General features: G+C 32.8%; 1 protein-coding gene across 1 annotated transcript; it reads left to right on the forward strand.

Annotated features, from left to right (window-relative positions):
• Positions 1-454: 454 nt before the first annotated feature.
• Positions 455-5,905, forward strand: LOC145306256 (uncharacterized). The gene is made up of 7 exons (XM_080148326.1): positions 455-581; positions 1,673-1,787; positions 2,999-3,071; positions 3,799-3,874; positions 3,999-4,100; positions 4,606-4,678; positions 5,421-5,905. The coding sequence occupies exons 2-7, from the start codon at positions 1,687-1,689 to the stop codon at positions 5,512-5,514; spliced, it is 519 nt and encodes a 172-aa protein (XP_080004452.1). The 5' UTR covers positions 455-581; positions 1,673-1,686; the 3' UTR covers positions 5,515-5,905.
• The last annotated feature ends 8,014 nt before the right edge of the window (positions 5,906-13,919 follow it).

Consider the following 13,919-nt stretch of genomic DNA (forward strand, 5'->3'; position numbering starts at 1 on the left):
TGTTCTGTACCTGAAATAGCAGCAGTAGGAACCCCCTTTAATGTTGTTATGACAGGCTGTTGAGTCAAGATTCAAACCCATTCTCACATCAATAAGTGAATTTGGTTCGTAAATGCCACAGTTGCGGATTCTTCTAATTATATTATAGCTCTGAATCAAATTTAGGTTTGCTGGATTAAAATTCCTCAAACATTAACAAAACCAAAAAAAGGGGGTTAATTGAACATGAATATATCTAACTTCATAAAAACTTAAAACAAAAACTTTAAGTTCAGGGATTTCAGGGATAATACAATCAGTGATATATTTGTTTACATCCCCTATAATATTAAACAAGATAACCCTGTCTGTGGATTAAAATTATTGATTTAACTAGTTTATTCAACAATTAAAATTGTCATAAATTTACTTTTCCTATGAATTATTTAGATTGATTCTTTATAATTGAAGAGGTTGTCAGTATGAACTATTAAATAATTTTGGTGGAAATGCTGGAGTGGTTTTGGAACAAGGAACACAAACAAGAGAAGGCGACCAATCAACCTTTCTCAGACAGTCTATAAATCCAACTTTGTTTACAGGTATTAATTATTGTTTATGTATGTATGTATTAATGGGATGTCTAATTGTATGTCTGGCTGTATCATTATCTCTAAGATCTTGTAAATGACTAGATAATTGGTCTAACATATTCAGAGCTGGATCTTTAAATCATTTCAATGGTGCGCCAAATCGGGGTGCGCCGAATTTCAGCCAATCACGGCGCGGCATCACGTAAAATGCTGTGCTCTCATTGGTGGAAAGTTGTCTCACCCCGATTTGGCGCACCATTGAAGTGATTTAAAGATTCAGCTAGGGAAAGTTTTCATGGTTGTTTGGATGGTTTAATTTTTGTAAGGCTACGGTGTTTTTTTTTATTTATGTTTTTCTTGTAGCTTAAATAAGATAAGTTATTTGAAAATGACAAAACAATTTTAAAATTAATTACATCCTTACACAATTTAGAGTTCTAAGACAATTAAAGAGGTACAACTCATTTCCATGCACAGTTAGGACTTTAAGATAAAGGTTGTGTAGTCAAATGGTTAGTTGCTTGTTAGATGTCCCCTAACCAAATACCCTTTAGTGTATGTAAAGTATTGCATCACAAGCGGTTCTCTAGATGATTACTTGATAAGGAAGGAGAACCCTGCCCTATCAAGGTAATTAAGGAAACTAATCCTTATACTAAAGTAACAGTATGTGTGTCTGTGTGTTTGTTTTTACCAAAAGATCTCGCTAACCGCTTAACCGATCAGGTTCTCCTTAACAGGGTAGCTTCTCATAGTTCCCGGGAAGGTTTATAACTATTTTCTTGGGGGGTGGGACACCCTAAACTTCCCAAAAAAAGAAAATACCCCCCCTCCTCCAAAAAAAAAAATAATATTTTTAACTAAAATCAAAAATGATGGGGGGTGGGGGGCAACCCCCCATCCAAAAAAAAAAAATTTCTACCCCCCAAAAAAAGAGGCCTCTAGGGGCGTAGCCGCTAGTTATATATATAATAGTACCCAAAGTCTTATGAATTAGCCAAAATAAGAAAAAGTTGTATTAGTTCCACTGCCAAAAGAATGAACTTTAGATCCATTATCTAGCCTGCATCAGATTAATATTTATCTTTAATTGCTTTAAGATGCTAGATGCTTTATGCCCTGGATAGCAGCAAATTATGGTATGAAGATGCCTGATAACTATGTTATGCCACCTTCTTGTTTGATTGACCAGGGTGCAGGCAACAAGGATGACAAGTAAGCATCTTAAATTAGTTTTTTTAAAAGAATGACAACATACAAAAGCAGCAAAGAGCACACAATTCATATACAAACAAACAAGCAAAATGAATTATAAAGAAGATGTTCTGTTGGTAAAAATTTTAAAACAGAATATTAAGTATATCATTTAAATCACAAAGGGATAGTTGCACGAAGTGCATTTAATTAGTTTGGGATACTTGTAGAAGTGAAATTTTGAATGTTTTTTTTTGTAGAATATGATATAAATATAGGTTAGCCATGAATATATTTTAAATAAAAATATGTTTTTACCAGGCAGATTTGAGTAACTTATGTCTAATTTGTGAAGGTTAAAGGGACTGTGAACAAGAAAATTTCTCATAAGATTATCAAACATTAACATCACCTCATTCATATAATCTCAAAGGGCAAAACGGGCTTTTGTTTCCTGATTTTTACTAAATCCAAAATTGTAAGAAATTTTTCCGGATTATATAGATGTGGGATTAATTGTCTTTTTCTCCGTCTATAGATAAAACTAAACTTTTTTACTTAGTTTTCTATTTTTCCTAACGGATAAGACTACTTTTAAAATAATCCTTGCCTTTAACAGATGTATAGTTACTTAGAAATTGACAAAATAAGCAGGGGGTATGACAAAAATAAAGTTATTTTACTGTCATTTTCACAGTTTTCCTGTCAATTATACACCTATATATTGACAAAAATACATCTATTAAATTTATACTTATATATCCAGAATCCATAATAAAGTACAAAAAACATTTTATCTTTAATTTTTATTTTTTCATGCTTCTGCAATCATCAGATTATTATCCATAATATTTAATCTTTTAAATATGGTGCATTTATTGCCAGGTGGACCACTTTTCTGCACTACCTCTCTGATCTGGATATCTTGCAATTATTAAAGGAAGATATTTGATTCACTAAATTCAAGTTCAAATGCATTTCATGCAACTACCCCTTATGCATAACTGACTTACTGCAGGATCAAATAAACTATATATATGCTGGATGTTCATACATACATGGAATTGTCATTAAAATTTCTGCTATCTTTCTTAAATATAAGTTGAGAAAATTGTATTTCTCCTATTGTGAAAAATTGGTGTTGGAGGAACAGACAAACAGAGTGAAATATAGAGAAGCTGTACAAGAATTTATATAAGATAATTATGAAAAAATTATTATACTTTTGTTAGAAACAATGAAGACTGTGAAGCTCTAGTTTTTAACGAATCTGAACGTCAAAAATGTAATTTAACAAGATCAGAGGTATGAGTTACTGTTTCAAAATTTGCTTTAGATATCATTGTTACTATACTACCTGGTGTGTGTTTAAATCTAGGCTCTAACTGCTTCATAAGGCATTAAAAGTTTGACCTACTGCTGCTTTGTCAGACACACCTCATCAATTGCAAAGCAATGCTAAAACAGATGCATTGATAAGACTTATAGACAAAGGTTTGCTTGTTGTCTGCTATTGTTAGGATTTTATTTGTGATCTTTTAAAAAGAATTGGCTATACATTCTCAACCATTCCCTAAAGTAATAAAATGGTATACATCAAATCTACATAACAATTTTATATGTTATTAAATTTCATCATTTTCCAGTAGGGCTTTGAACCCAATAAATATCTCAGCCATATATATTACAAAGTAGCTTGATGTCTGTCCGTCTATCCATCTGTCTGTCCGTCTATCTGTTCGTCTGTCTGTCCATCTGAAGCTTAACCCCTGAAATTATTGGATTCAACTCTTCAGGGAATATATCTACTGGTCCTGTGATGGTTCTAAGCTATTTCTTGGGGGTTGGATACCCCCAACCCCCTAAAAAACTAAAAAAACACCCATCCAAAAAATTTATCCATATTTTTGTAAAATCTCGGTAACTGCTGGGCTCTACTCTTTAGGGAATATACCAGATACCTACTGACTATTGCCAAGCTGTCTATAATACTATGCAATGGATATCTATAAAGGTTTTTTTTAAATTTAAGGAACTGTTTGGTATAAGAGAATGTTGGTCTTACAGTACAGAAGGATACACTGATCATTCCTACAATTGCTATACAGGTTTTCTTTTATTCAAATATACTGAAATTGAGCATCTAATTATTTAACAGTTTTGGTCAAGAATTTAAAAAAAAAATTCTATCATGATATTTTTGATTTCTATGTTTATATTTTTGTATTTCAGAGACAGGGGCATGGGGATCCTGTGTGAACAACTGTCCTGGAGTCAGAGGCAATGCTGTGGTAGTTGGAGGTGGAGCTGTTCTGTTTGCTGGTTCTTTAGGAGGTGGGTACTTCTCATTGTCTGTTTGTCATTAATTCCAAACTTCCAACAGTAATAATGTAGGAGTAAAAGGGATTTTCTCTATTGTTATTTATAATAGACAGTTATGTTTTTTTTTTAAAGATTTCACATACTAATAAATATAGCTAAAAATTGCTCTGGAAGCCAATGGATTATAAAAGAAAAATGTGATTTACTCAATAGTGATAGGCATTTCCCTTAATAGCATTTGCAAAATAGATCCTATGTTAACAAGTATGAGATCCCACAAATGGCTGACAAATAGGTCCATAATTTCAAGAAAATTTAGTATTGTCTATTTTGGCATTTGGTTGGGTTTTCTTACGCCCCTAAGAAGAATAGCCCCCCCCAAAAAAAATTTCAAACATGATATAAGAAAGTGGAAGTGGGTGGGATTTATCTACATTTCAGCCCCTCTTTGATTAAAGCCTTCTGCAAATAAGAACAGTAAAATCATCAATCTAAGATTATAACAATTAAATTTCAGGTACCTCTCTGACAGCACCTTTTACAGTTGCAGCAGCGGCACTTTTGGGAACTATGGCCATGTCAAACAGAAGGTTGATTTATTTGGATTCATTTTGTCGGTCTGTCTATCCCTAAGTCTGTCATTCTGTCTGTCAGTCTCTCCTTTTGGCGATAACGTTATGTGGAAAACATTATTTTCTGGGCTTCTATTCAAGATATACAGCTGAATTTTTATGTGAAGATTTTCTGTACTAACCCAGTGTTTCAGTCTCTTAGTCTTAAATTTCAGGACATATAATACACATGTTGAAGAATTCCTGACCACTTAACATCTACTCTAGGAACCACTTTATCTGTATTTATAAATCCATGATTTTTGTAATGTTTATATTCGTGGTTAGTATCAGAGAGAGAGAGAGAGAGAGAGAGAGAGAGAGAGAGAGAGAGAGAGAGAGAGAGAGAGAGAGAGAGAGAGAGAGAGAGAGAGAGAGAGAGAAGAAACAGCCAGGGAATTTTGAAAAAATCAATAAAAAATAGATTTATTTGATTATCATTACCAATGAGACGGAAACTAAGAGAGAGAGAGAGAGAGAGAAATGGGCTATTTATTACACTTGTCCCCAAAGTTTCTTGATAACGTTGGCTCAACAACTTTGGGGGACTTATTGGATTTTATTGTTTAGTTCAATAAGTTGAGTGTTCTTACGTTTCAACCACTCATTGTAAGGGGTAATTTTGAGTATAATTATTGTGGATATACATCAATTTATCGGCCGTTGTCTTATCCCTTTAGGAACCTGTGAATGTTGTCATCTTGATTTTTTCTTCTTTCAGAAATTCACGCTGTCCTGAAGTTTGCAAGCTGGCGGCTGGGGGATGTATCCGCGGCAGGAGGTGTGCCATCCTGCTCAGAACTGCCAACAATTAAAGAGTAAAGGAAGCTAATGCTTATATTGTAACATCAATGTAGAAGCCTTAGCTTAACTTCAAATTCATATTTTTAGCCCCTATATTTCTTATTTGTCAATATAAAACAAATCAAATAAAAGTATTTAATGATATTTCCAGTATGGCTTTGAAACCAATGAATATTCGCTGGATTAGAACCATATCAAAGCCATACTGAAAAATCATATATAGCATATTACAGGCCCCTAAAGGCCTTTGTAGAAGTAGCCGCTAGTTTGCAAAGAAACTAACCATATATCTCTAAGAAGTGAATTCTGAATCAAAACCTCAAAATGTATAAATAATTTGCCATAAATAACCAATGTTAATATTAATATGTAATTTTACAAATAAACTTATAAGTACAGATATATAATCCAAATAACTACTATGTCTAGTGCAGCAAATTTATAACTATTAGAAATAGAAAACATATTTTTGTTTGATAGATCTATTTTCAGTAAAATAAGCAAAGTCTAAAATTAATTGTCAAAATTGAAAACAGAACAAAAATAAGTAAAACAACAAAAATACACAAATTAAATATATAGGAAGAAATATTTTTCTTTGTATTATATATTTGTCTTGAAACTTTTGCCAGTAAAGATAACAGGTTCTCTTCATTTAAATATATAAAATTATATTGTAAAATGTTATGTAGTTTTGACTGCTTATAACAAGCGAAAAACTCGATTGCAAATAATTGTTTTTAGATAAAATCTTTATCCTTTAACCCTTAACAGTCGGGCCTCTGGGTGCACCTTAATCGGTCGGGAGGGCGGGGGGGGGGGGGCGGGGGTGCCAAACGCCCCCCTATTATCTCTGTTCCTATTAGAGCTAAAGGGGTACATTTTTTTAGAAAAATTTCGTTTGTTTATTTCACTTCTAGCCTTCCAGAAGTTATGATTTGTGTATCATCATTAGGGAACTACATTAAATTTTCGGCAATTGTCTTATCCCTTTAGATCCCTGGAAAATAGGCTTATTAGTTTGAATATGAATAATATGTGGCAGAAACACTTGGCACGGGTAATTGATTCCATATCTACTATATCTCACATATTTCCAGGGATCTCAAGGGATAAGACAATGGCTAAATAATTGATGTTCCTTCCCAAGTATGATACACAAAATTACCCCTTCTGTAGATTACAATTAGTGGTTGAAAAGTTTAGACACTCAACTTAATGAATCAACCATTCAAAATTCAATAAAAGTCCCAAAAGTTGTTAATCTAACGACTAAGAAAACGTTATTATAAAACTTTGGTGACTAATGTAATAAACAGTCCAATGTCCCCTCCCTCCCTGTATACTATCCCACATTTTCACAGATTTTTTATAGATAATAGAAATATCGGGGAAAATATAGAAAATAAATGGACGGCGAAGTCCATAAATATCCTTTCTTTTTATGATATTCTATTTATATCTACCGGCTACGCCCCTAAAGGCCTATTTTGGAAGAGGATCTTGAAGGGCAATAAGGATACTTACATAACAACGTACTTTAAGAGTATTAGATAATGTCACACTCAATATAATTTTTAAATAAATAAGTTCTGTTATTAATTAATAGATATCGAATGAACATTTTTAAAATAACCAGCTGTCTATCAGAGCATTAACCCTTACAGATCGGGCCCCAATTCCCACCTTAACCCTTAACGGTCGTGGGGGGGGGGGGCGTTGAAAGCCCCCCCCATCCGGTTTTTTCTATCTCATTTTCTGTGTGTGGAAGATAAAGAGCCTAAACTGCATGACTTTTTAAGTATGGGTATGACACACAACTGAGAGTTGGAATTTTTTGAATATCTCCATCCTGGCGGGCACAGGATGCCAGCAAATCTGGCAGGGTCATCCAGGTAAAGAGCAAAAATATTTTTTGACTAAAACAAAGCATTTTATCATACCAAATTACTAAAATATCCTCTAGTAGTACATCCTTATATGAAATAGGTGTTCAAGTCACTTTCAGGTTCCAGGTATGATCCTGCAGGTCCTGATCCTCCAGGTCTCCAGAAATCTTTGAAAGGCTCCTGTAAAATTTTATGAAGATCCACCGCCGTTTTCCCGCCGACCGCCGACTGCGGCGGCTGGCAGCTGCCAAGTACAGCTGCGGCCGCTGAAATTTATATTTTGATATTTCTAACTTCGGTCAAGGAGTGGTCAAACAGTCATGACTTTACTACTCATGGAAGTTTATTATTGCTCAAGGATGTACCACAAAATTTTTTAGGTCTCTAGCTGGATGCTGTGAGTATTGGTGCAAAAAATATGACGTAATAAAAAAAATTAGCCAATGAGAGTCCACTACCATTGGTCAATAACGGCCTCTCATTGGCTAATTTTTTTTGTTACGTCATATTTTTTGCACCAATACTCACAACATCCTCTAGCTGTAATAGAAGCCACGATATACATGATATAAGTCCATATTAAAAGCAGGACATATAATCAGTCAGGAAGCGGTCAAACGGTCAAAGGGTCATAACACCACTATTCTCAGATGTTCATTGATATCCCAGTATTCACCAAACAAAATTTAGATCTCTATCTTATACACAAAAGTCATAATGAAGAAATTAAGATTTATTTAGAATTTTTTCTAATTTTGGTGCCACCTAACCGACTTTGACCGGACGCCACGACCGACACAGACCAGATATCCTTATAAGATCAACTCTTGCCGATGTATAATTACTAAACTTAAAAAGTCATGAAGTCACAACTCTCTATCTTACCTACAAAACAACTGACATTAAAAAAACAAGAGGGGGGTCAAGATGACCCCCCCCCCTCCCCGATCTGTAAGGGTTAACGTAAGATTGACATACCAAGTAAGTAATATTCTAAACAGTGAATGTTTTTTTAGAAATCCAAAAATAAGGGACATTGGGCTGTTTATTACACTAGTCCCCGAAGTTTTATAATAATATTTTCTTGTTTGTTGGCTTAACAAATTTGGGGCCTTTTATTGAATTTTTCATTATGTTGAGTGTCAAACGTTTCAACAACTGATTTTAATCTACAGAAGAGTAACACAAATTTGGGTTAGTGAGCGAAGTTTGATATATTTTTTACAAAAAAAAAATATTCTCCCCAATTACCATTCAGAGTCAAATAAGCATGGAGGAAAAGAGAATTAGACTGTAAATCACAGTAGTACCCAAAGTTTTAGAATGTCGTTGTCCTTTTTGTTGTCTTACACACTTTTAACAAATTTTGATTAATGTGTTCAATAAGATAAGTGTCTAATCATTTCAACCAATAGGTTAACATAGGTGGTAATTTTAGCACTCATTGTCTTATCCCTTAAAATCCCTGAGATTTAGAGACACATACATAAGACTCTGACAGAACTGAAATGCTGTCAAGAGAGTTTCAAAATTCTTACAAAATAAGTTGGAATTTTAGCAAAGAAATTATTCTCGCCATTTGGATAGTTTTGATGCTCTATAACTATGGTCTTCCGTCCGCACGTACACATAAGTAGTATTGAGTCACCACTCCCTAACCCAAATAGTTAAAAGAATATTTAAGGTCTACATAGCAAATTTCCTTCTAAAACTTTTTGGAGAGGGCATTATTAACCCTCTCCTTCCAACGCCCCTCCTCCTTCCGAAAAAATCTGATACCCCAATAACTAATAATGATATTTTAACATTTTTAAAACAAAAAGTGAGGTCCCCCTTACCCACATCAATAAGTTGCTTTAATTTATTAAAATATTTACACAACTTAATTTAATTGATTTATTTTTATGTAGAATTAACACCAGAATTTCATGTTTCATCCAATAAAGATAAATTAGTAGTGGGCTAAAGTAACAATCCACCTCAACCCCCACTTTACATAATCCCCTCCCTTTCCTTCTGGATGAATAAACTGACCAATAAATAATTGGAGAAATAGCAACCTAAATTGACGACAATATTCCCCAGTCATAATATCCACGTTTATTCTACATTCATTCTTAATCTGTATCGCATGGACACACTGTTAGCTGTCAAAAGTTGACAGTTTGTGCAGAATTAGAATCTTTATTCTCTGTTCTTCTAGACATACGCCAGAGGATAGATAGATAGAGAGATAGGTAGATAGATAGATAGATAGATAGATAGATAGATAGATAGATAGATAGATAGATAGATAGATAGATAGATAGATAGATAGATAGATAGATAGATAGATAGATAGATAGATAGATATATAGATAGATAGATAGATAGATAGATAGATAGATAGATAGATAGATAGATAGATAGATAGATAGATAGAAAGATAGATAGATAGATAGATAGATAGATAGATAGATAGATAGATAGATAGATAGATAGATAGATAGATAGATAGATAGATAGATAGATAGATAGATAGATAGATAGATAGATAGATAGATAGATAGATAGATATATAGATAGGTAGATAGATAGATATAATTAGAATCTTTATTCTCTGTCCTTCTAGACATACGCCAGAGGATAGATAGATAGATAGAATTATAATCTTTATTCTCTGTTCTTCTAGACATACGCAAGAGGATAGATAGATAGATAGATAGGTAGATAGATAGATAGAATTAGAATCTTTATTCTCTGTACTTCTAGACATACGCCAGAGGATAGATAGATAGATAGATAGAATTAGAATCTTTATTCTCTGTCCTTCTAGACATACGCCAGAGGATAGATAGATAGATAGATACAAAGATAGATAGATATACAGATAGATAGACAGAAAGAAAGTTAGATACATAGATAGATATATAGATATAATTATAATCTTTATTATCTGCCCTTCAAGCCATACACCAGAGGAAACCAGGGGGGACATTGAGGTGTTTATTACACTAGTCCCCAAAGTTTGATAATAACACTTTTTAATTCTTAGGCTTAACAAACTTGGAGACTATTATCTAATTTTGATTTGTTGGTTCGTAATGTTGAGTGTCTAAACGTTTCAACCACTAATTATAATCTATAAAAGGGAAATTATGCTTATCATCATTGGGGATGTACACCAATTTATTTACCATTGTCTTGTCCCTTTAGATCCCTGCACACGCCAGAGTATAACTTTTAAATTAAGTTGAGAAAAAAAGCATTAAAACAATTTATTTATGTATGTACATGTTCTAGACTAGATTGTAGAAAGATTAAATGTTGTCATATATTCTCTTTATGCCCCAAGGGGCACTTTAGGTGGTTGAAAGGTTGAATTCGATCCTACCCCCAATCTTTTCTTTTAGTTTTAAAAAGGAATGGTAAAAACATTATTTAGGGAGGTACAAATTTAATTTTGGAAGTGGTGGTATCCTACCGCCAAATAGCTAAAAAACTTCCCAGGACCGTTTGAGAAGCTACACTGTAAAGCAGAACCGTGTCGGTTCAGCGGTTAGCGAGATCATTTGTTACAGACATATATAGATCCTCTTGCTTTTATATAGGATTAGTTTTTTTTAGATTTCTTAATAATATTTATTTTCTTTAACTTTACCCTGCAATAACCTTTTGATTATAATATTTGTCTGCATAATGTTTTACTTTTGAGCTTTGCTTTTATGGAAGATGTCATCCTTGATCTATTATACCTTATCCATGCGTAGGTCCTAACTCTTCAGGGCTGTCCGCTGTCAAATTCAACCTCACCTTACGTAAAATAAAAGGAAACCAACACAACCCATCTTGAATTGAAATTGATGAATGTTTTTTTTTTAAACTTTGAGGTAAAGCACCTAAAAATTTTAATAAACTTATGAAGTAGCATTTTAGCTTAAATCAATCATATATAAATAAGAGATGAAAAACATATTAAACATTGAAGGGGAAACCATATGAAAAATGTAAAAAATATGTGACCAAGGCCTATATTACATTGTAAAACAAGAATCATGGACAATAATTACAAGCGAAGCAATTACACTAGTCCCCAAAGTTTTATAATAACATTTACTTATTTGTTGGCTAAACAACTTTAGGGACTATTATTAAACTCTTATTGATTGGTTCAATAAATTGAGAATCCAAACGTTTCAACCACTATTGTAGTATTGTAATCCACAGAAGTATTTTTGTGTTTGATTATTGGGTATGTACATCAATTAATTGGCCATTGTCTTATCCCTTTAGATCCTTGGAAGCAATGTCCATCAATTCAGATTATGTGACTTTGCATCTCCGTTCATCAAAAGCTCTATTTGTTGAGGTTGCATTATATGTAGATATGCTATGATTATCTCTTTCTATCATAGGAATCATCAGAGCTAAATCCAACATTTTTTAGATTATCCAACAAAGTTATGGAAGTAATCATGATGCAAGATTTTAAATCAAAAGGACAATGCTAACATACTTAAATTTTGAATGACTGAGAAAAAAATATTACGTAGGGCGTATGAACAACGCAAATAAAACGATTCTGTATTATAAAATAAAAGGATAAAAAGTGGGAGAGAAAATGAAAATGGGGTTTACAAGCAATCTTTATCATAATCCTTGACATAAAACCAAAAATCAAGGAATAAGTAAATGGGATAAAAAAACAAGGATGATAACATACATTAGTAAAAGATTATTTTAGTAAAAAGATTTAGAATGATCTTGATAAGAACAAATTTCATGAGAAGTGCAACTATTTTGGAAAAAAACCTTTATCTTTTTTTATTATTTTTTTTTTTTTATAACTTATATAAACAAAATATAACAAATACTTCCATCTCAAGTACCCCTAGAGGCCCTACGGGCATAGCCGCTAGTTAATTACTTTGTGTCGTATAGTCTTAGGAATCATTTTGTATGAAATAGAGTTAATTTGATTGTTAAATTATCTCAAAAAATGGTGTCAATTTCTTTAAAATGGTGAAATACTTTTATGTAAAGTAGTAAGGTTTTTTAGTCTGAAGCATGTCCGAATTGGTTTTATATTTCAAACTTTCCTGACTTCCCCCACCCTTAAGAAAAGGCTGGAGGCGAAGCTACTATTTTTTTTCAATTTAAAAGATTTTTATTCACTTACTCCTTTTTCTGTATCAATCATAAAAACAAGTTTTATGTCGTCATTTTATCTTACATGCTTAATATATGTTGTCAGGGAGGGATGGGACATTGGGATGTTTATTACACCAGTCCCCAAAGTTTTATAACAATGTTTTCTTATTTATTGACTTAACAACTTTGGGATATTTTTATTGAATTTTGATTGTTAGGTTCATTAAGTTGAGTTTCAAAAATAATTGTATTCTACAGAAAGCGAAATTTTGTGTATCATCTTTGTGGATGTATTTCAATTTAACGGCAATTGTCTTATCCCTTTAGATCCCTGATATATTATATATTGCTGCTCTCAAGAAGAGGCGTACGAGAGGGGGGTGTTGGGTGTTATAAACCTCCATATAAAATATGGGTTTCACCATTTCTAAAATACCTAGAGGGATGAGTAAAACCACCCATATAATTTTAGTTATATTTTCTGTTTTTTATTAGTTTTATAAAAGAAAATATTAAACAAAGCTTATTAAATTTTATTTTTCACTATCGTTTCCTTGTTTTTTATTATTATTTAGAAAGTGTTTGTTAAATGACCATTATACTTTGTTTGTTGATAAAGCTATAAATTCACCAAAATGTTTCCAATAAATGTATGTGTCAAATGCTTTGTTGAATTCAAACTAATGCTAATTCTATTTAAATATTAAATACTTTTTTCTTTACAGCTCGACAAGTGAACCTACCTCACTAAATAACCTAAAACTTGCAAGACCAATTTGGAAAATGGTGAATCAATAGCCGTTTACAAGACCTTATTGGACAACCATATACAAACACATATACATACATACATCCAACTACTTTCTTATATAATATTACTACACAAAAAGTTTTAAGTATGCAAATTAAATTTTAAGTTATCATACATCATACTATTTCAAGGGAAACTACAATTCTGTATAATGTTATATAAAATATTTGGGTATAGTCCCTTTCATGGCAACGCCTCTCTAGGGGCGTTTCGTCTTATTTTCACAATAGCTTTTTATAGGTTATTTTAGGTTAGGTAAGGTGATTGCAGGAATAGGCAATTGGCCCCGCAGGGTTAAAGCCCTCCGCAGGGTCTAGAAATAGGAGAAAAGCCACTGTGAAAATACGAAGAAACGACCCTTAAGAGGCGTTGCTGCGAAAGGGACTATCAACATATTTAAACAGCGGCATTGGCGCATTTGCTATCATGCCTGTTTTCTGTCTTGGAGGTATTGTTTGTTCGCTGTATGCACAAAAATTTCAATTCGTAAAAATTAAACCCAGGTTGTTTGAAATATACACAAAAAGGTATTATCATCTTAGAAATTTTTTTTTCAATATTGAAAATTTGAGTACCCCCCCCGGCC

The sequence above is a fragment of the Acartia tonsa genome, chromosome 14 (genome assembly GCF_053477335.1).
Source record: "Acartia tonsa isolate MP-2025a chromosome 14, ASM5347733v1, whole genome shotgun sequence".
Classification (NCBI taxonomy): domain Eukaryota; kingdom Metazoa; phylum Arthropoda; class Copepoda; order Calanoida; family Acartiidae; genus Acartia; species Acartia tonsa.

Excerpts from the sequence above, each read along its gene's own strand:
- LOC145306256 (XM_080148326.1), top strand. The coding sequence starts at position 1,687 with ATGCCCTGGATAGCAGCAAATTATGGTATGAAGATGCCTGATAACTAT. Across the intron at positions 3,072-3,798 it reads GTAATTTAACAAGATCAGAG|GAACTGTTTGGTATAAGAGA; the intron begins GTATGAGTTACT and ends TTTAAATTTAAG. Across the intron at positions 4,101-4,605 it reads GTTTGCTGGTTCTTTAGGAG|GTACCTCTCTGACAGCACCT; the intron begins GTGGGTACTTCT and ends ATTAAATTTCAG.